At 33.3% G+C, this 24236-nt stretch overlaps 1 protein-coding gene across 1 annotated transcript; it reads right to left on the bottom strand.

Annotated features, from left to right (window-relative positions):
* Positions 1-18645: 18645 nt before the first annotated feature.
* Positions 18646-23413, bottom strand: LOC111406352 (nucleobase-ascorbate transporter 6-like). Its single transcript, XM_023035764.1, has 14 exons — positions 23272-23413; positions 22360-22457; positions 22095-22271; positions 21817-21917; positions 21622-21697; positions 21463-21522; positions 21151-21335; positions 20362-20458; positions 20178-20264; positions 20028-20086; positions 19810-19901; positions 19654-19731; positions 18972-19132; positions 18646-18864 (listed from the first exon to the last, which is right to left on the bottom strand). The coding sequence occupies exons 1-14, from the start codon at positions 23384-23386 to the stop codon at positions 18646-18648; spliced, it is 1605 nt and encodes a 534-aa protein (XP_022891532.1). The 5' UTR covers positions 23387-23413.
* Positions 23414-24236: the final 823 nt, after the last annotated feature.

Genomic DNA, 24236 nt, shown 5'->3' with positions numbered 1-24236 from the left:
TCTTGGCTACAAATACAAATATACAATGTAAACAACCTGACTTATAATTGTATATTGATGGCCATCCTTTGTTCTTTCCTTATTTACATTTTACAAAATAATTTTAAACTTGGAAAAATTAATGTTTACCTAAAACATGCTGTTGTCGAGTTTATATCAGGTGATGTTATGTGTACAAATGAAGTTTACAAAACATGAGTTGACAATATCTATATCACTCATTTCAAAACCAAATTTTGAAATCAAAACAAATCAATAGCATAGATCTTGTCAACACTTATTTTGTTAACGAACTTTGTCAACCTACTTTGTACGAATAAATTAATTGTTATATCAATCCATAAGTATGGAGTCACTTTCATCTTTAATAAAAACTGGATAAATAAATAATTTCCCATTAAAAAATTATAATTATTTTTCTGAATTCAATATTAATTCGTGAAAATTTCACCTGAGACCCTTAACCTTTGTAAACGTGCAAACAGGCCTCCAAACTTCAAATATTTGCACTATCTACCCTAAACGGGTTTCCCTATTGTCTCGTCCCTCTGCAGGGCCCCATCGTTACTCACAGCCCATCGGATTCCTTTTCTCTTCATTTTATTTATATTGATAAAATCATTAGTGTCTATTTATTTTATCCTCACATGCATGCCCATTTAACGATGACACTCAAGCTGTAAAATTTAGGAATCCATTTACACGTTTAACAAAGGTTAGGGATCTCTAATGCAATCTTTTCTTTTAATTAATAATTAAGCAGTTCCATTGCATTAAATATTAAAAAAAATCAATTAAAAATTATTTAACATAAACCGAATATTAAAATAACACACAAATAGTAAAAATTAACTTTTATAATGCTTTGTGCCTATAAAATTCCACTTATAGCAAACAACTAAATATTTAACTATCAAAAATATATTTTAAGTAGCAAAATTCACAAGTTCATAGGCTCCTGCATCTTCAATTGTTAACTGATCATTTAATATATTTTTGAAATAAAAGTAATTAGAAGTTGCTTTTATAAAAAATAATAATAATAATAATAATTGACATTATTAAGATCTTGTTGTCATCAATATTTTTATATACTACTTAGAAAGTCGGATCTGTCAGCATGAAGATTAGTCTTAAGATGCTTTAATAAAATAATTGACATTATTAAGAACCTCAAACTTTATTAAAATGTTGCCTTTAAGCTTAAGTGATTTGGAATATTTAGTAAAAAGTAAACACTTATGTAATTATATTATAATATGGAGAATTAATTATGTCAAAAGTGGCTACATCTTTTTAAGCAAACCCTAGCCAGCCACTTCCAAAATTCGAGAGAACTTAAACTCAAAGCAAATTCATCTTAATTGCTTTGTTTGAGAGTTGAGTTTTGATACTTTTTATGCAGTGGAAAATGAGATCACGAAGTCATTTATGTATTAGAGAATTCATCTTTTAGTTAGAGTGCGTTTGATTGTCAATATTTTTCATGAAAAACATGTTTTTTCATTCAAATTCCTACATTTGTACTGTTTGATTGCCATTTTTTCTAAGGAAAACATTTTCCTACTTTTGGTCACGTGATCAAATTTTCCTCAAAATCAAGGAAAATATTTTTTTTAGGTGGAGTAGGATTTTATTTTTCACAGAATTCCTACTTTTGGTTCCCGTCCCACGTTGCTAATATCGCATAGAGTGAGGAGCTAAAGGAAGAATTTGCTCGAGGTACAATAACAAAGAAATAATGAAAAGTAATAACTATATAGATATGAGCATATACGTGTAATACATATGTACTCATATTCGTCGACACCTATAAGTTGAAAAACCCTAAATCCAGTCGATATTTTGACTCTTAGTAAACAAGATTCACCTTGAACAACTGCAAACTCTCCATGCTTTGAAATATTTTTACTCACAAGTACTATTAACCATGTCTTGATAATGTGAGTCTACGCAAGCCATGTGAGATGTTGGGGATCTTAGTTTGAATACATTAAATATGAAATGGACTATTGCCTGTCCAAACATGACCTAAGTAGGGGACTACATTTTCTTTATATTTATTGGAAGGGTTTTAACTTCTTGTGGCCAGTAGGCATTGCCAGCCATTAATAATAAATGCTGATTGTCTTTAGTTTTCTACTGTTTGAACAAATTTCCTAATGAGAATATATTTTCCACTTAATCTGATTTTGGATTGTACTATGTAGGGTACATAAGTTTAAAAACATTCTGAAAGTCTTTAGATTTGTCAACATAACAAACATTAATTTTTAGGTAAAGTGTGATGTGCAATAATCAACAACATTATTTAGAGAGAGAGAGAGAGAGAGAGAGAGAGAGAGAGAGAGAAATTTCTATTGAATATGAACATGCAACAGTGGTTAATTATACTATACCGTTGACCTTTTTCAATTGTGCTATGTATACAATTAGGGTTGACAATCTCGATTGATAATTAGACACATGGGAGGAGGTCCACGCTGAATAAAAAAATAGTAGATCTCTCCTCCTGTGAATGCATTGTCAACCGGGGTTATCAATTCCGATTGTACAATAAGAATAATTCGACTTTTTTTTTACCCCTTTTGTACTATGCATTGGATATTAAGTCCCTTTTGGACCCCATGTTTTGAAATGAAAATGAGTCGAATAGTATTTCTTTTTTTTTTTTTTTTTTTGAAAAATGAATAGTTGTTAAAGAAGAAAAAAATTTCAATTTACGTGTATTATTCTATTATGGAAAATTGTGTGATTGAAAATAGGAAAAAGAAAAATGAAATGAAATGAAATTTAATGAGGGCTAAATAGGAGCTAAAGCGTATTGAAACCTTTTAGTTATTAGGAAATCCTATAATATTAAGTGAGCAAAACTCTCGAATTGCAGTAAACTATTTTAAACTAAGTGTTCTTTACTTGCAAGTTTTTATTTTTTCATTTTTTTTAATAAGAGATCAGATGTTTACTTACTAAAAATTTATTTAGTAAACCTTCCATGGAGTTTAAACAGGCAGTTCACTTAGGACATATCTATGTTATATTTAACAATCTTGAACGCAATTAATGAAGATTTTATTTTATTTTATTTTTAAATATTAATTGTATGATTTAATTTATCAATGTTACCGACCAAACATGCCCTTAGTGGGCAATTTGTTGTTTGGTTGCTTTCTCCACATTCTTCCCCTTTATTATGAAATTAATACATATAGCTATGGTGTGTGTTGAAGAATTATTAATAATTAAAAGGCGAGGCGGCTAGTAAAAAATGGTGTTTTAAGATCATCATGACAATGGAGGAAAATAAAAATAAAGCATGTGGGATTATAGATAAAGATTAATGTTATTTGCAGCAATTCATTATTACAGTCATCCTACGTAGTATGCATGTGATGGTTGGTGATTTGACATATAATGCACTAAAAAACTACCACATTAATGTATCAAATCACTAACCATTACATGTAAATCACATAGGACGACTACGATAGAGAACGACTATAGATAGCATTACCGTAGATAAATTATTGTGTTTAGTTAACTACTATAATTTAATCATTGTTTAATGCAACAAATAAGATTTTAAGTTGTTTTCACAATTTACGAGTTTTTTTGCACATAAATGGGAGTGATATTTGCTGTGGATAGCGGGCAACTTTGGACTTTAGCCCAAGTCAATCCAAGCTGTTGAGTCACATGAATATGCCTTATTTGAGCCCTATTTTGANNTTAAATTGTTTTCTTTTGTTGTTTTTTTTTTTCCCGGGGGGGGGGGGGGGGGGAGATTTTTGAATAGTGTATTGATGACAAATGTGCGTTTTGAAAGAAAGAAAAAGTTTTAGTTTTGCATATAATAATATTTTATTAAAAAAATGTGTAATCGAAATGATGTCAAAACACTGTTGAAAAATCCATTTTTTTTTTCTCTAGATAATGAGTCTCAAACAAGAGTATATGAGTCGAGTGTAAAACAAAACTTGTCATCGGCTTTCATCGTCCCCACAAGGCTACAACTATAGCATGAATCAAAATCAATGAATCATTTACCATTAACTAAATACCCCCATTAAACAACATTAAAATAATCAAATGTAAAGCAAAATTCTTTATTATCTATTGAAACATTTAACCTGGTAATGATCCTTAAAAAAGATAAATGCATCTGGTGCTGATGAGAATCATTACGTTAAAGTAATCGAATATTGATTTTCTAATTTGGATGGGACTCATCTCAGGAAAAAATAAAATAAAATAATAGAGAGAGAGAGATTGAAAAGTATATCTTTTACTAAATTCTACATTCCTTATCTTTACTTTGGGACTGAGTAATTCAAATAAATAAATATATTACTTTTAACTGTTTGAACTTTTAAATGATATAACATTTTAATATAGTAGCAAGGTAGGTAGGGGTGGGCGTGGGTTGGGATGGATCGATTTTTGCTCCAACCCAAACCCAACTCAACATAATCGGTTTGATCGAAATTTAACTCAATCCAACCCGTGTAAAGGTTGAAACCTAATCCAAGATTGGGTTGGCCGGTTTGGAACAAATTGTCAATAATTGATATTTCCCTGCACAAGGAATGGTTGTATTCATAGCCTTGTAATTTGTACGACAATTTTTTGTGCTTAAACGGAGCAAGAGTCACAGAGAAGATGCCTATCTAAATGGATTGTGTTGCGTTCGTGTGTGGTTGATAGTTGAACTCTAGGTAGCAGAGAGAGTTGATGGATTCAGTAGAGCCCATTTATCTGTCCATCGCCCACAATGAGTTAGGCAGGCCCATTAAAGTCAGTGAGTAAAAATAGAACATTTGAATTATTATCCATCAACCTTATACATTGTGATTTGAGAAATTCGATATAATCATATGTCTATTAGAATTTATAATGGGATTCTTGTTATAATTTTATGAAACTCTAAATCTTAAAAAATAGCGATATTACGTTTAGGCGATTTATTTCTCTTTCCAATTTTATTTATTTTTTTTTTTTAAATAGGTGGGTTGGATTGGGTCGATTTTTATGACTTAACCCACAACCCAACCCACCTACATAGTCAAAAAACCGAACCCACTTAAAAACTTTGGATGGGTTCGGTCGGGTTTTGCCCACCATCTAGTAAAATTAATTTTTGGATTAAAATTTTCGGTTACTTGATTATGAAAATTATGCACGCAACAACTTCAAATATCTAAAATAATGAATTCAATTACCACATAAGGGATTAGCTAGATAATATTTTTAAGAATTTAAACTAGGGCTGGACAAATCTTTCGAACCAAACCGACTGAACCGAATCCGACGGTTCTTGTCAAATTAAATACCCGAACGGGTATCTGAATTGAGAACCGACGGGCACGGTTCGGTTCTCGATTCTAGATCGAGAACCGAATAAGAATCAAATCTTTCTCATTTTTTTTTATATTGAGTAAATCAAATTATTTTAATTTTAATTTTTTCTAAACAAATTAACAATTTCTAAATCCAAATTTTTTGTCCAATAATTTGTTTCATTTCTAATTTTTTAATTTTTGGCCTAATTACCCATTTATTGTATCATTTCTTAGCCCAATAAGATTAAATCCACTAAATAACCCTAAACACCAACACTAAAGGGCATGACGTTGTCTCGACTCTCGCAACCTCGCTAACATTCCAAAACCTATACAATTGTTGGCCGACGCTGTGACCTCCGATCGAAACTATGACCTCCGCCAACCGAAACTTTGACTGTAGCGATCATTTGAACAAAATAGTCTACTAGTCTCTGACATTTCAAAACCATTGAATGTAAGTATTTATATAATGTTGTTATAAATGTTAAAAAATTTAATTATAGCATAGAATCAAATGGAACCAAATCGAACCGAACTGAACCGAATGAAACCGAACTCGAACAGTTCCATAGTTATATTTGGGCTCGACGGTTCTATTTACTAAATACCCGAAAATTCGAACCGAACCGAACCGACCATCGCCCGCCCCTAATTTAAACTGTTAAAGTAAGTGATTTAAAATTAAAAAATTGAATAAATACTCTAACATCAAGTTTGTAACTTTTTAACCAATATCATTTGATCAAATTATAAACAATTGGCTCTGGAAAGTATTTCATCGTAGTGAAATTCAAAAAATGAATATAAAACATATTTTCTACCATTCTTAAATTGAAACAAATGACTGAGGCCATTCTCTGATTTTATTTTCAATATTTTATTTTTCTTATTTATATATTGATAAATGTATCACAATTAAACGTTTTTTTATGAACTAAAAAAATAAGCTAATTACATTGTTTTGTTCGGTGCAAAAATGATTACATCTTACCATCGTTTGCCACAAAACTCATTATCACGTTATTTGTTCAAGGAGCAGAATATAGCATTTCTTTAAGATTGATATTCATTAATATGTTTACGAATAATTGATTAGTACTACAACGAATTGTAACTTCAAAGATGGAACTTATGATATTCTAAAGATGCAAAAAGGCATTGAGTAATTACTTGAATCATTTAGTTTATTTATTAACTTTTCGTATGTGAAAATTGAGTTGATAGATCTTAAATATGAATTGTGTTAATCAATTTACCGAAACAAGAAAGACTTGCAAATTTAGTTGTGTAAGACAAAAATGGTGTTCATGAAATTGTGGAGTTCAATAAATTTCTGGTTGCAACATGTGTCGTCCAATCTGAAAAAGGTACGGGCTCTTTTGCAGTTAGAAGAATCACTTCTTAAAACTTTTATACCACTCCGATGGTGTCTCATGAGAGACCTTTTCGGGTTCTTAAATGGGCTAAACCTGCAGTTGGTAGAGTAAAACTCAATGTAGATGGGAGTTGTTTAGGTGATCCGGAAAAGGCTGCTGGTGGGGGTGGTGGGGGTTTTTCTTCTTTTTTTGTCTATGGTTCTAACAATGAAGCGGGTTCTTATTGATGGACTGACCTTGTGTTAGGATTTGGGAATGGATTGTACTATGCGTACATTGGGGGTGCCATAAGGGTGTCCATAATGGACACCTGGCAGCCCCTATTGGAGAGGCGCCTAAGCCCACCTCGCCCCCCCCCCCAATGTACAAGGGGAATAATCCTTTGGAAATAAATCAGGTGGATATTGAATGAGATTCTTTGCTAGTGGTTTCTTAGATTTTGGCAAGGAAATATAGGGATTTTTGGGAAGTTCGAATTGAGCTTTTAAATAAGTTTGATTTCCACGTTGTGCATCAGTGTAGAGAAGCTAGTCAAATGGCGGATGAATCCCTTATGGCACCTCCAATGTACAAGGGGAATAATCCTTTGGGAATACATCAGGTGGATGTTGAATGTGATTCTTTGCTAGTGGTTTCTTAGATTTTGGCAAGGAATTATAGGGATTTTTGAGAAGTTCGAATTGAGCTTTTAAATAAGTTTGATTTCCACGTTGTGCATCAGTGTAGAGAAGCTAATCAAATGGCGGATGAATCCCTTATGGCACCTCCAATGTACAAGGGGAATAATCCTTTGGGAATACATCAGGTGGATGTTGAATGTGATTCTTTGCTAGTGGTTTCTTAGATTTTGGCAAGGAATTATAGGGATTTTTGGGAAGTTCGAATTGAGCTTTTAAAGAAGTTTGATTTCCATGTTTTGTAAGTATTATACCCTAGGTCCAATCAACTTTGAACATAAATACTTGTATATATAATTAATGCAATTTAATGGCAGATCTATTATTTAATTAATAAACAATTAAATAAATAATAGAGCCCGTAAATTCAAATTTTCGTAATTTGTTAATCACAAGGAGTTGTGATTGTGAGATATAAATTACATCTGATTGAATCTTAAATCGTCTGCGGTCGTAAGTAATAACGAGATACGGATATCGTTATTACGGATAGACCATCACATGTGACATTTCTTACTTATGAAGTAAGTAGCTGATCTCATAAGTTAAAGTGTGGTGACACTTAAATGACACGTGGATGTTTTGTTATAGAACAAAACATTGGAAACCCGTCGAGAGATTTCACATGGATAACTATCTGAGTGTCAGTGGTTAATTTCTAACGTTCGGTAGTGGAATTGGTCCTTAGACTTGAGGTCATCATGGTACCTTATATGAGGACAGACATACTTTGGCGATGTTGGATGTTGCTCTGCAAAGGGACGCTAATACGACATCGTTTGGGTACGTTAAGAATCGTATGAAGGTTGTGATTGACCAATAAAGGATTCGTCACTCTTAGTTAGTAGGAAATTATGATCTGCGTTTCATTCAATTAAATCGATAACGAAACCCTTGGTCAAGGTGTACTCATAAGTCGAAAAGGAGTTTTCGACTTATATTGATTTAATAGTGGAGTGAAAGATATGATCGATATTCGGGATTAACACAATTCCATATCTCGTTATTGATCGAATTATATTGATGAAAGGATTATAGTTTCACGGTAAACGAACGAGTTTGGTTTTGTTATACCACGTGACATTTCGCGTCATATGTATTGCCCTGACATATTGCTAGTGTCAATTTGGGACGGCGAGTGTGAATTGATGATAAATTAAAAGAGTGTTTTAATGTATCAATTTTGATTATATCAAAATAATATCTCACGTCGTTAGGTATCGTGGTCGGGAACCTAATGAGTCGTACACAAAAGAGAATTGGAAGATTGCAAATTGCCAATTGGTTAATTTAACAATCGTTAGATAAATTAATTAATTGGATTTGTTATTTATATTCTCGAATTAATTAATTGGATTAATTAATTCACGGACCTAGTTTAATTAAATGGATTAATTAAATATTGAACTGGACCGGGCCGACCCCGTTTGGGTTTATATAAATACATGGCTAGGGTTTGAGATCCATATGATTTTCATTATTCTTGCTGACACAAGAGGAAAACCCTGGTAGCTGCAATCTTGTTTTCTGTATGGATCATCGTTAGAAGTTGGACAATTGGACAGCTGCGGGTGGCGAATCAAGATTGTTAGAACGAAAAGAAAAGCAAAAGGTTTGCAGAATTCTTCAAAGGAACAATCTTTATCACGATTTCTATCTAAACACAAAGAGATTTTCGATGGAAATCGAAATAATTTAATTTTTCGCTATGCATGTATAAGTAGATTCCCAACAGTGGTATCAGAGCCTACTTTGTGTTTGTTAGAAATTGTTTTGTATGTTGGAACAATTAAATATTAATTGTTTTTCTTGTTTTAGCGATTAACGAAATAAATAATTTTTCATATTCAAAATTAGATTTTGAATAGAAATTATTTTTGGATTGGAGAATTAATAAGGTATAACAAAAAAAAAATTGAGGGGTGGGATGCCGACAGCAATAGTTGCTGTTGGCATTGGCATTGCTGTCGACGACAGATGCTGCTGCTAAGAGTAGCGGCCAGCGGCGCAAAAGCGCTGCTGGGGCGACCGACAATGGCCCGTCGTTGGGTTATTACGGTGGCACCGGTAATGGCGCCGCCAACCAAGAGTAATTAAAAAAAAAATTGGTTGAATTTTCTAAGGTTAAACAATCGGGTGAGATGCATTGGAGGCGGGGGCTTCTGATGCAATTTATGAAATTGCAAGCTCCCATTTGCAATATCCATTCTGGGGTCCGTTTGTAAGTTATTTAAGTAAGGAACCGTTTTGCATTATTTGATATTGAGGACCCTTGTAATTTCACTTCGGTGGTAAATGTGTAAATATTAAAATAAGGACCTTTTTCATAATTTCAAAAATCGGAGGGCCTGTTTGGTATTTTTAAAATGGGTCAAATTTTGAATTTTCAAAGATGTATTGAGTTTTAAATTTGGAGGTGTTTTACATTTGATTCCCAAACGAATTTGATCCATAATTTTAATTTTGATCCAAATTAAAATTTTATTTAAAATTGACGACATTTTATATTTTCGTTAAAATTAGATTTTGACTTAAACATTAAACTTTGACCCAATTGAATTTTTATTTTATTTAAGAGTGTTATCCTAGATTAAAATATTAATTCAATTTAAATTAGAGTTTGACTTTAATTTAATACTTAATTAAAATTTGATTTTAATTAATTATTCACCCGAATATATTCTTGTAATTAGAATTGGATTCTAATTTCACATTTAATTAAAATTTGATTTTAATTAAATTGTCTCGCCCTAAATTTCTTTTTGGAATTAGAGTTTGACTCTAATTTGCTATTTAATTAAAATTTGATTTTAATTAAATCCATTGACCCTATTATTTGGTCCAATCAGAGTTGGACTCTAATTTGGTATTTCATTAAAATTTTGATTTTAATTAAAATTAATTCACCCTAAATATTGGAATTAGAGTTAGACTCTAATTCTGTTATTTAATTAAAATTTGATTTTAATTAAATTCAACTGCCTTAAAATTTGAAATTAGAGTTTGACTCTAATTTGATATTTAATTAAAATTTGATTTTAATTAAATTATCCCGCCCTATAATTGTTGAATTAGAGTTGGACTCTAATTCGGTGTTTAATTAAAATTTAATTTTAATTAAATATGCCTACTAATTAAATAATTGGTTAATATGATTAATTAATTATTTAATTGCTTCGATCCTTTTGTCTAAAAGAGTTTAGACGATTTAATTGCTAGAAATTTGAAACTTATTTGCATATAATATTAGATATTATATATGTGTACATTTATGTGATGAATGTATTATTAGTGGATGATTATGGACTCCACCATATGGATGTGTTGAATGGTTGAATTTTATTCTTGTTGTTTTCTGGGTCTGCGAGCCCGTTATTATTGTTATTATTTTGGGCCTACGAGCTCTTGATCATTTTGGACCTTTGAGTCCATTATTATTATTGTTGCTATGGGCTTGCGAGTCCAATTTCTTTTAGGCCTGCGTGCCAACTAGTATAGGATACATGTTGCAACTGGACTAATTGAAGAAACAAGAAGAGGAGGAGACCATGGAGATGGTGCATTGATACTGTTCAATGCTACCCCCTAGGAATTGACCAACTAGTCTTAGCTTGTTGAGTACACTCAATGTTGGTCTATTAGGGATATGTTTGACAATATGAAATATTAGATATTTCTGAATGATCGGTTTGATTTAATTAAAATTTATCTTTTGTTAAGTACACTCAATGAGATAAATTTTAGAGGCATGTTAAGCTAACACATAAGATGTGTGAAGACAAAGATTTGTCAGCTTAATGATCAGGGAGTTGTATGGAGATACAATTGGTAATAGTATCTGCCCAAATGTTATGTTAGGGCTTGTTGAGTATACTCAAGGTCTTAATATAATAGATGGGATCCCAACCCACTGGGAGTCAAGCATGGACTCCATAAATTTATGTAAGAGGGTCATAAATTTTAATTAAACAGTGGGAGCATAATTAATTTAATAAAAGTCCATGTTAAATTAATTGATGTATTTTATATATTATTCTTTCTTTTTCCGTCATTTACACTTATTGAATCATGAGTAACCATGTCTATTTGAATGACATACTAGATGTCGACAACCAAACTAGATTTTCTTAATTGACACAGCAATTTGAGAATTGTTCTCATGCATGAGAAAATCGGTCACGTCCTTGAGTAGCCATTTTCAGAGACACCTGTTGATGACTCGATTAAAGAAGAGGTGGCTACCGAAATAAACGCAGTGATGACAATAGTCTGCAACGTATGTGATACTTGCAACTATGTCAATGAATTACAAAAGCAACTTGAGAGTATAGATGTTAACACATAATTTTTTATTACAAAGAGTTGTATGATAATAATCATGTGTGGAAGGATATAAGACTTCCAAATAACTATACCGGTGTAAAATGACAGAGTAATCTTCAATCGATACTTAGACACTGAAGATGATTAACGTTGAGAAATGTCTCAATTGAGTTCAATCTTAAACCAGGAACTAAGTAGTGACTTGATCTCTGTCAGAGAAAGCTATTCATAACTAATTATGAATTTAACGTGAATAAGTTTGAATGCACAATTATTGAGTTGCTTAACATGCTTAAGATTGTTAAGCCTAACATCAAAGTTAGTAGTGGGCAAGCCATTGATTTCTCTAAAGATATTAAGAGGAAGTCTAAAGGGGCTTTGTGAAAGCGCCCAATATGGTTAAGACCATCAAAGCGAAGGACAATACCAAATCTAATGACCCTTGGTTTCATTATAGAATGAAAGGTCATTGGAAGGAATATTACGTGACTTATGTCTACTTCAAGAGTTTCTTAGGTATTTGATACCAGATGTAGATCTCATATTTATACAAATATGGAGAAATTAAATAGAAGTAGACTACTGCGAAAGGAAAAAGTTAACATACACGTTGAAGATGAGCAAATGTTGCTGCATTGCCTGTACGAGCATACTTCTTGCCGTTGCTTTTTGACTTAGTAATGGAATTAGAGAAATGTTGTTTTGTACCCACCATAGCTGGAACATTAAAATGAATTTTATGTTCAGACATGAACCAATTTAATGTTAACGACAATTGTTGTTCCTGCATATCTTGATTAAGATCTTAATAGTTGTGGTAAGTTACAAAATAACATTTATATTCTAAATACTAAGAATTCTATAATGAGTATAGAAATTATAAGGCATAAATGCGATAATCTAATTATTACCAAAATCTGGTATGACAGACTTTGTCATATAGATGAAATACAATTCCAAGGTAACATAAAGATGTATACTTGAGATTAATTGATTTTGACAAGTATAAATTATGCATGTCTGGCACAGTGACCAAATCTTCTTTTACTTAAAAAGAAGAAAGATCAGTATAATTACTGGTCTAATGCATAGTGATGCATATGGATTCATGTCAATCAATGTCAGGTAATGTTTCTCTTATTTCATCAATGATCATGGATACTTGATGAATACTCAAACATGAAACTCTTGAAAAGTTCAAGGGATTCAAACTAGAAGTAGAAAAACAAATAGGTAAAGATACCCTCACATTAAGATTCGATCAAGTGAGAGTATTTTAAAGATAAAATTTAGATTATCTAAGAGAGAATGAGATTCTCTTGCAGTGGACTCCTCCATATACACTGCAGCATAGTGGTGTATCTAAAAGGAGGAATCGTTAATTATTAGAACAAGCCATATAAATCTCTCAAAATTGTTTTGGGTCATGCATTGATTGCAATGTGCAACACGTTAAATCATGTCCCATCTAAATTGGTTAACAAAACTCCATATGAGTTATGGAAAGACAATAGTCCCAATTTATCTTATATGAAAGTTTGGGGCCATGATGCTTATTTGAAGCACCTTGAATCGGATAAGTTTAATACTAAATCTGATAAATACGTATTTGTGGGGATATTCAAAACAAACATTTGAATATTAATTCTATTATCACGAAGAAAGTTTTCGTCTCACGACATATCGTCTTCTTAGAGAAAATTTTTACTCTAGGAGAGGACAGTGGAAGTAAAATAGAATTTGAAAGAGTTCAAGAGTCCACGGATATAGTTAACCAAGTAGATAAATCCGAGTTTGATCCCATATCTGATATGAGACATACTTTGGATCAGGAAGTAAAGACTCTTGAGGATATGACAGCTCTATGTGAATCTAGTAGGATCATTGAACCTTCAAGAAGGTGCAAATCCATGATCATTAATCAGGTATTAGTGATCCAAGATAATGAACCTACTAGTTGCAACAAAATAAAGTCAAGTGTTGACTTAAAAGAGACAGTAAGATGCCATGATACTCGAAATGAACTCAGCCTATGTCAACAAGGTTTGGACCTTGGTCGAGCCTCCTGTTGGAATAAAACCCATAAGGTTTTGTAAATAGTTTACAAGGGAAGGGTCGATGTGGATGTAAATATCCATATATACAAAGCAATGCTAGAAGCAAAGGTTAAGTGTTGACCTTGGTAAAACCTTTCTCCTGTGGTCTTGCTGAAGTCCATTCGGGTTTTATTTGCAATAGTTGCATATCGTAACTAAAGGTTATGATAAGTCTCTATGGAGCTGAAATCTTTAATTTGATAGAAAAGTCAAAGTGTTTGATTTTATCAAATTTGAAGACGAATTGTGTATTTACAAGAAAATAGTGGGAGCATTGTCGTATTCCTAATATCATAGAAAACGACATCTCTATGTTTCAATCGTTGAAATAATGTTTGTTAAAGGATTTATTCATGAATAATATGGGAGAAGCAACTTGATCTATACAGATAGATCTAAAAGATTGCTTAACTCATCCCAATTTATATAGATGAAATCTTGAGAATATTTCATATGGAAAAACTGGTTTACTCTTAAACGGTGTATTGGAAAGGTTCCGAATATGAAGCAACCGTTGATTCAATAGTAGAAACCTAATACATGATTATTTCAGAAGTAGCAAAGAATTGCAATCTGGATCATTGTTCATAAATGAACTTGGAGTAGTTCCTAATATTGTTGATCACATGCCATCGTATTGTGATAATAATAGAGCCATTGCGAAAGCAAAGGAACTAAAGTCTCATTAATGATCCAAATATGTATTAAGGGGGTCTAATCTCATCAGAGAGATAATATATAAAAATGACGTAAAGAGAAGAACAAATTCCAACATTTAACAATATTGCAGATCCACTGACAAAGAGTTGTTGTAGTATAAACATGATCATCATGTAGACTTATGATATTGGATACATAAGTGATTGGATCTAGTGCAAGTGGGAGTTTGTAAGTATTATGCCCTAGGTCCAATCAACTTTGGATATAAATACTTGTATATATAATTAATGTAATTTAATGACAGATCTATTATTTAATTAATAGACAATTAAATAAATAATAGAGTCCGTAGATTCAAATCTTCGTAATTTGTTAATCACAAGAAATTGTGATTGTGAGATATAAATTACATTTGATTGAATCTTAAATCGTCCGTGATTGTAAGTAATAACGAGATACAGATATCGTTATTATGGATAGACCATCACATGTGGCATTTCTTACTTGTGAAGTAAGTAGCTGATCTCACAAGCTAAAGTGTGGTGACACTTAAATAACACGTAGATGTTTTGTTATAGAACAAAACATTGGAGACCCGCCGAGAGATTCCACATGGATAACTATCTGAGTGTCAGTAGTTAATCTCTAAAGTTCGATAGTGGAATTGGTCCTTAGACTTGAGGTCGTCATGGTACCTTATATGAGAATAGTCATACTTTGGCGGTGTTGGATGTTGCTCTACAAAGGGCCGCTAATACGATATCGTTTGGGTACGTCAAGAATCGTATGAAGGTTGTGATTGACCAATAAATGATTCGTCACTCGTAGATAGTAGGAGATTATGATTTACAGTTCATTCAATTAAGTCGATAACGAAATCCTTGGCCAAGGTGTACTCATAAGTCGAAAAGAAGTTTTTGACTTATATTGACTTAATAGTGGAGTGAAAGATATGATCGATATTCGGGATTGACACAATTTCATATCTCGTTATTGATCGGATCATGTTGACGAAGGGATTATAGTTTCACGATAAACGAACGAGTTTGATTTTGTCATACCACGTGATATTTCTCGTCACATGTATTGCCCTGACACATTACTAGATGTCAATCTGGGATGACGATTGTGAATTGATGATAAATTAAAAGGGTGTTTTAATTTATCAATTTTGATTAGATCAAAATAATATTTTACGTCGTTAAGCATCGTGGTCGGGAACCTAATGGGTCGCATACAAAAGAGAATTGAAAGATTGCAAATTGTCAATTGGTTAATTTAATAATCGTTGGATAAATTAATTAATTGGATTTGTTATTTATATTTCCTAATTAATTAACTGGATTAATTAATTCACGGACCGTCTTTAATTAAATGGATTAATTAAATATTGGACCGGACCGACTTGAGCTCATTTGGGTTTATATAACTACATGGCTATGGTTTGGGGTTCATGTGTTTTTTATTATTCTTGCTGGTACAAGAGGAAAACCTTGGTAGCTACAATCTTGTTCTCTGTGTGGATCACCGTTGGAGGTTGGACAATTGGACAGTTGTGGGTGGCGAATCAAGATTGCTGGAACGAAAAGAAAAGCACAAAGTTTGCAGAATTCTTCAAAGGTACAATCTTTATCACGATTTCTATCTAAACACAAAGAGATCCTCGGTGGGAATCGAAATAATTTAATTTTCTGCTGTGCATGTATAAGTAGATTCCCAAGATGTTTTGCATCAGTGTAAAGAAGCTAATCAAATGGCGGATGAATTGGCGAAGTTGGATGCGAAAGGAAAGAAAAAACTGTTCTTATCATGCATGAAACTGCCATGTTTTTTGTCGAGGGTTGATTCGTTTAGATAGGCTGTGTGTGTTGTACCTTGATAAGAAAATGTAGGCTATTTCGTGTTGTTTGTTTATTATGATAGGAGCTTAGTTTATTGGTTATTTTTTATTGATTGATGGTTTGTTACTGCGATTTTCCTTCCCTTTAAGTGAAGGTTTTAAGATAAATGTTCTCTGGAAATTTGTAGCAAATGTTTCAATTCTTTCAAAAATGTGCAGTGTCAAACGTTCTAAGGGAATTCAGATGTTTGATTCAAGTGAAGTGTCAAACGTCCTAAAAACATTCATTAAAAGGTTTGAGAAGTGAGTGTTAGATTAGAAGGTTTGAGATTTGACTGCACGTTTTCAAAGGTTGATAACTCTAATGCAAATTTTCCACGTTTTTATTGCTCCTTTCATCCTTAAATATCTGTAAGGAAAGATCAACGAAATCAATCTTTTACTATCATTTCATACTCTACCCTATTAATTTATCAAACACAAGAAAAACAGTAGATCAAAAACAAGAGAAGATGATCCTTTTATAAGCTAGTGAAGTAACGTACATAGCTGATCATGTTATAAAATTCATTTACATGTTGTTAGGGACTATTCCATAAGTCAATAATACTAACTTTTCACTAGTGGTTTTAGTTCGTGTTATGTGGAGAATGTTTCTATCGTAATACAAATGAACTAGCAAAAATGATCATGCAAACGAATATGCATATATATATAAACAAATTACAAACTTACAATTATTTGAATAATTAATCATCAATAATCAGAGCCAATCGAATTCACGAATATTGAAGGTTTTCGAGTAATTACGTACCTTCCAAGATAAATTAGATTTCATTTCAAAGGGCATAGCACCATCGCTACAAAGGGATCGACGGAGACAACTTAAGTTGTAAATTGAACAAGAAGGTATATTTGACATGAATTCACAACAAATCGGAGTACCCTATAATAACTTTTGGACGCAGCCATTTATTCAAAATCATGACCTTATAAAAGAATGCAAATATTAGAAGGAAAATGTAGGATTATTATGTTACAAATATAATAGAATGTATTACACTATAAAACAATGTGTCACATTTGATGGTGATGGTGGTTGTGATGGTTTTTAAATTGTGCTGATGCTATATTTCAAGTGTTATAATAGTAGTGTAAAATACGATGATAGACTTTGTAACACAGTTTATTACACTTAGTGGTGGTGGTGGTGGTGGTGGTGGCCGGTGAAGGAGGCAGGATGGTTTATGAATGGTGGTGCTGCTGTGTGTTACATGGTTGGGTTCCACTCGTAACACAGACTTGGTGGAGGCGGTGGCAGCTGACGGCGAAGGCAATACAACACGACGTGTTACAAGTGGCGGGGACACTAGTGTTGCAAATAGGATAGTGAAATGTTTGTAACTATAGAATTAGTAAACTTTTTAGGGTTATTTGCGAATTGTTCGGTCAAGCTTTTTCTTATTTAATTTTCAATTGCATTTTACCGTCCAATTTACTATACAAGTCGTGTATTGTATTAATATAATAATAAAATATAAATAATTTTTAAAAAAAAAATAGAAAACATATTGGATTTTGATTCTTTTTTTTTTTTTTGTTCGAAATTATTTAGAAGTTGATTAAACATAAGTAAAAAAATTTCATGTATGCATAAACAATATAAATTAATTTCAAATATAGTTCCCTATAAATTCATATTTGGACAATAAGTGACAGAAAAAGATCAATCAGATGGATAAAAGATGTAACAAACTTTCTACAGCATTTGGACATTCAAACATTTCAATTTCGAAACAATCAAAAGTTCGTAATTTATTCTTCGGCATATTTCGATTTTATTTAACTTTTACACATTTAGATGGCTATGAAATCCACTTGAAATTTGTTTTACCTCTTGATTTTATAATTTTTGGATATTCCGCAGGTACAATTTTTAGGGGGATCTGGTCGAGAGACCGGCCGACGCCCACTCGAGTGGCCAAGTAGGAGGACTGAGAAATTAATAGAGTACAAAACTCATCTTCAAGCTTTACCTTATGCTAATCGTTCAGAGGGTGATCGTTGGGTCACTGAATGAAGTCAGTTTCTTTCGGAGGCAGTTTGAGTCATCAGAGATGGATTCTTCTCAAAAAGTCCTTTAAAATGTCAGCATCAAACATTATCATTTTCCTTCGTCCCATTCCATGGCAGGTAAACAACACGTTGAGTTCAACCATAATTAACAATCCATTAATAATAACTTCAACTAATTAGAGAAAAAGAAAACACGGTTTGAAAATTTGTATTTGAACTCATACTGAGGTATGCTTCTGTTATCTGTATCCTCAATTACACTGATGGGAAAAACCTGTTGAGACTGAATGGCAATCGATAGAATTCTTCACTTCTTGTATCAGTTTTGTACGACCTGAATCTGTCCCACCAAAGCATGCCCCTGTCCTTCCTGGTTGGGTTGTCTTTTGGAGGCATTGTGACATCCAAAAACAGTGCCAAAACTCCGGCAATAAATGCCTCTGATGCGAAAGGGACGTTGATCATATCATTGAACTGAAAGAACGATAAAGAAAAGTGTTAGCATAGTGTGTTGAGACAAACTTGTTTCGATTCGGTATCAGAGCGGACAAGTATCACGAGTTTATGTTTTTAGTGCTTACCCATCTTGCGCCCGTGTGGACAGGACCGAAGCCGTTCACAGCGGTGTACTCATTGAAATATTGTGGTATAGAGAAGCCCATGAAGATTGAGAAAGCTAAAATGAACTTTGTCCTAAAGCTGTTCAAGTTGCAGAATTGGATGAAACTGAGACCTCCAACACCTGTACATGCACATATATAAATCAACTACTGTATTTGAAAGGAAACCTTTTCGAAAATGCATTCTTTGTTTGAGATAGCTTGTGCTTCTGGTTCTAGAAAAAGAGATTTCTGATGACGTCACCTTGGACCTACTTTTCTAAAAGCTCTTCTAACAAGAGAAAAAACTTCCAAAATTAGTCTCCAAAACACTTACAGCTTTTCAAAAACCAAGCCAAACGGGCTCTAAATATAACTTCTAGCCATATTGAAAAGGCCAGCACTCCCCTCTTCCTCAGGACCCGGAAAGCACCTCAAGAGGTCACTAGTAACTGAGGACCCCAAGTGCTACTTGCTCGATCAAGAGAACGTGGGAGGGCTGGGGGAATGTGTTTGGGGGGTGGGAGGCATTAGGTAGGGAGGAAACAGAGTTACGAGTGGGGAATGGGGGACGGACGTCCCATTTTGGTCCTTCCAGGCCACTAACCTCCCATTAGGACTGGCTCATTATTCTAGAAGGCTGCAACATAATGAGTTTACATACCGACATAGGCAAAGAATAAGCAATACATAGCTGCAACAATTGGGGACGGAATTGAAGCAAAAACAGCTCCAAATTTGCCTGAAAGTACAAAGTTATGTATGTAAACAAACTGATTCTGCAATGATTCTACAGAGAAAACTAAATAACTAATGATACCTAGTATCGAGAAAAATATCATGAAACCGGCTGAGATTTGCACGACTCTTCTGCTTCCAACACGTGTCAGCGCCAGCAAACCAGCATTTTCACTGTATATTGAGAGAATCAGATCATCTACTAATAAATAAGTCCTTAGTTCATAGTAATGAGAAGGCTTTTTTGACTGTGCCCAATACTGTGAGCATTCCCACAAACCAGTTAGAAAATGATCTTACACAGCCACTGAAGATCCAATCCCAGTTCCAAATATTCCACATAACAATATGCCAACACCCTAGGCGAAGAAAAACAAGACTAAATTAAACCCAATGAATCTAAATACAGTTTTAATCAATTTTTGGATATGTAAAGGCTAAGTCTCTTACCTGCCAACCAACTCCTCGGCTAAGAACAGAATGTGGAATAGGAGTTGCACTGGCATACCTTGAGACGGCAATGAAAGCGCCAGTAGACTGTCAATGAGATAAAAAAATAAAATAATAATCAATATTGAATTAGTTGATGAGATTTCAAGATTTGATTTATAAATTTAAGTGAAGAAGGATGCACCTCGACAAGAGCAACAAAGGAAGCTGCCATCATGGCAAATGATTCTCCAGCATTAAAAGTCGGAGCTCCCCATTGAAATGGACATGGAACTCTTATCCTGAAAAAAGAGGTGTCGTGGAATGGTGTATTACACAATGAGCAATAATCGGTACTTTCGAGAGCAACCATAAATGAAATCAGAAAACAAGCAAAGTGCAAATAGAAATTTATAGTGGTTCACAGTCATTCAATGTAAGGAACTACGTCTACATTTCACTATAGTGAAGAGGACTGTGTGATTTCTCACCTCTCATAAAATAAAATAAAAACGATCTCCATAAAGTCATTTACATGATAGGAACTTCAGGACGACCTAATGCATACCCAAACATAGAAAGGCAAAGTGAACACATAAATTTATAGTTGTAAGTCCATTTTTCCCTATAATTAGGAAGATTACATTGTGAATTTCTCGCCTCTCACACACTCAAAAAATTGACCTCCAAATAGTCCTTTACACACTAGCATGGGTACCTACGCCCCCACCCCAAAACATGGACCCTATGTCATCTGTGGTGGAGGAAAAGTGTACGATGTTAATTAGATTCCACACAGTCCAACTTAGTGAGACAGCAGTTAAATGCTTTCAATGTCGTCCCATGCTTAGGTATACATTGGACAGCTTATGCTACCATTTGCAGATATATTTAAAATTCTAGCATTCTTCTCTAATTCGAAAGTACAAACAAGATGCCTAAAGTAAAGGTCTTTACTTTTTCATCCTTGTAATGTAAAAGGATGCAGCCTTACCATGGAGCACCGCCTATAATTCCAGCACGGTCTGTTCTGCAGCTTAGTTGAGTCCTCGGTGGGGCGTTATTGTATGCTCCCCCAACGGTAAGTAAGTGTGCATAAATCCACACTATGGTCACCGAGAATAAAACAGCAAACCGGTTGAAGGCATTTCTTCCACCTTTCATGAGATGGGGTATGTACTGCATAGCACATTCATAAACTCGTATTGAACTAATATGTCTTATGTAATTCAAAATATTGAACATGGGTTTTTAGTGTAGAGTTCTATTTGAAATCAGATTACAGTACAAGATATGGAAAAATCACCTGTGAAAAGATTATAAGAAAAATAAGCTCTGGGATTCCGATCTCAACACATTTTGTAAGCTGAAGACCAGAGGAAGCAGTCAATAACGCTAAACAATGTCAAGAAAAGGTAATTTCTATTATTTTTGGTGTTCGAAAAATGATCGAATAATTGAATACCAGTGGAAAACCAAATTCATATAATCCAAATCCTGTGAGAGCTACCAATGGAACTGTAGAAAGCGGACTCATGAGCCTGATGTTTGAAGGAAAATGCGGCATTACATCAGTAAAAACATCGTCTCATGATGGAAAATTACACATTTTTTTTTTGTAAGTGGATATTGTCCTAACAAGAGAAGATTAGACATGAACCTGGTTACATTTCGCCACAGCCCACTAAAGCCAAGAACAATTTGAAGAGTTGAAGCTACAATAAGAGCTCCCTGAGTTCCTCGAATTATCTTCTCAAATTTCTGCACAAGAAACAGTATTCAGGGGATCAATATAAATAAATGCATAACAGAGGGATTATCAACTATGTTAACATGTTTGGTGCGGTGAACTGCACAGCACAAGAATGTATTGAGGAACAAATGTCCAATTGTGTCTAGTACTGGTACTAAAATACTCTATAATGACTCATTTGTCACCTCCAGAGGATCGACAATGCTATTATATCGTCCAGCCAAGACAATGGAAATTGTTGTGGGAACAAAGGTAAAGGATCCTCCAATCACAGCAGGTAATCTAGTACCAAACAATGTCTGAGCAAATGTATTCAGTCCAGCAACAAAGAGAATTGTCTGAATGATCTTAGCCTTCTCTTCCTATTCGACAAACGAATTATCAGGAATACAACTAAACAAAAGAACTATCAAGAAATTTTGCAATATAAGTTTATATTAGATTTCTTACATTTCCTCCTCCCATTTGGGGAACCAGGGCGGAGGGTATGAGAACTGTCGCACCAAGCATCACAACGTAGTGCTGGAACCCGAGTAGTATGGCCTCGGCTGCATTGAGAAACAAGAGGTTAAACATTTAGACAAGATGTGTGTGTGTGTGTATATTACAAGAAGAAAACCAGTTTCTTAACAAGGAATGAGAAAATAATTAATTTCATGCTTCAGAAATTAAAATTGATAAATAACTTGTATGGACATACTTCCTAGGCTTAATGAAACGAACAATTTGTTTATGAACCATCAAGTTGGAAATAGCAAATGAAAAATAGCCTGAGTTACTAACTTCTTAAGAATGGTCTCCTTTCAATTAATATTTAAAAAAAAAAAAAAAATTCCTTATAATTTTCAATTTCCCCCCACAATTAAAATTTTGTGAAATTTACCCCCACAACTCTACCCTCCTGACTTTGCCCCTGATCCCACAAGGAGAAAGGGGGATGGAGATGTAAGGAGACAGTGTATGGATGGAGAGGAAGTTGATCATATATGGTGAAGACAATTTTTAATAAGCATAACTTAGAAAAATAATCTAAGGTCTGTCAAAAATAATAATAATAATAATAATAATAATAATAATAATAATAATAATAATAATAATAATAATAAGCCAACATTTTTAGCCTGCAATTTAAGAGGTTACTTTGAAAAATTCCCCCTAGGAGACAAAAGAAGTTGACAAAACCACTCACAATTTACTTAATCACCAAAGAATTTCAGTAACACACTAAATAAACATGCAAAAACAATTAAGTCAAGTTGGCAGTTTTTTTATTATAATTACACACATGGAAACACTTAATATTGAAAAACAATTCTAAGCAATTTTCTTCATGCAAAATAAAAAAATAAAAAAATTACTCACGCCATGGCGGAGGACTGGTAATGCAATAAGAAACACCAGGCAGCTGATCTTTGACTGGATGTGGTTGCAATTCCTCTTGTTTTGGTGGTGGTGCTGCTGTTCCACCTCCTGCCATGTCTTCTGCTGCTTCTTTTCTCTCTTACTCTCTTTTCTCTTTTTTTTATGTGAAAAGAAAAAGAAAAAAAAAAAAAAAAAAAAAAAAGAAGAAAAGCAAAAGGTCCATGCAACTATTTTCTTTGTGCCATAATCAAGTCAAGAACAACAAAGTATTTCCCAAGTAGGTAATATGTTACAAAAACTTTTAAGTTACTTATTTTGACAAACAAGATTTCCAAAATTACTCTTCTTGCTAAAGGGCTGGAGAAACCCTCTTGAAGACATCAAAGAAAGCATAAAGCAAATGTGAATATGGCCAATGCTATGGAAAGAGCTGAGAAGAAAGAGGATTAAGAGGGACAGAAAATCAGAAAAAGCAAAGAAAGTTACCGAAAGTTACAGAAGGAACCAAAATGTTTCTCTGCAACCCTCCAAGAGAATCTCTCCTCTCACATAATACATTTATAAATTAAATTTCATTGGGAGGTTTATTTCTGGGGTTTGTAGCTTTTGCATTGCAATCTTAAGAACTTGCTTTTTCAGCTCCCACGTAAAAGATAAAGTTGATAAGCATCTTCTTTTAACAATCTCATTATGTATTACATTATTCTAGAATACTTATATATATATATACACAGACACATTGTGCTTTACAACGTACAAGTTCGTGACTTTAATTCAAAATCTGATGATAAAATTTATAATGTACGGAAATCTCCATTTGCTATTGATCGGAAACTAACCAGCAAAAGAGTACACGTTTATTATGTACCAACTCTATACATCGACGAAATTTTTGTGTATGTGTAATGCTTCATGAAAATGAGATTTGGTTGGCGTTGGTTTATGATATGAGAGAAAAGGGATTG

Source organism: Olea europaea, chromosome 12, assembly GCF_002742605.1.
Source record: "Olea europaea var. sylvestris chromosome 12, O_europaea_v1, whole genome shotgun sequence".
Classification (NCBI taxonomy): Eukaryota; Viridiplantae; Streptophyta; class Magnoliopsida; order Lamiales; family Oleaceae; genus Olea; species Olea europaea.
Note: the sequence above shows the minus strand (reverse complement) of the source record. Positions and strands in the feature narration are given on the sequence as shown.

Excerpts from the sequence above, each read along its gene's own strand:
- LOC111406352 (XM_023035764.1), bottom strand. The coding sequence starts at position 23,386 with ATGGCAGGAGGTGGAACAGCAGCACCACCACCAAAACAAGAGGAATTG. Across the intron at positions 22,458-23,271 it reads TACCAGTCCTCCGCCATGGC|CCGAGGCCATACTACTCGGG; the intron begins GTGAGTAATTTT and ends TTCTCAATGCAG. Across the intron at positions 20,265-20,361 it reads CCTTTGTTGCTCTTGTCGAG|TCTACTGGCGCTTTCATTGC; the intron begins GTGCATCCTTCT and ends TCTCATTGACAG.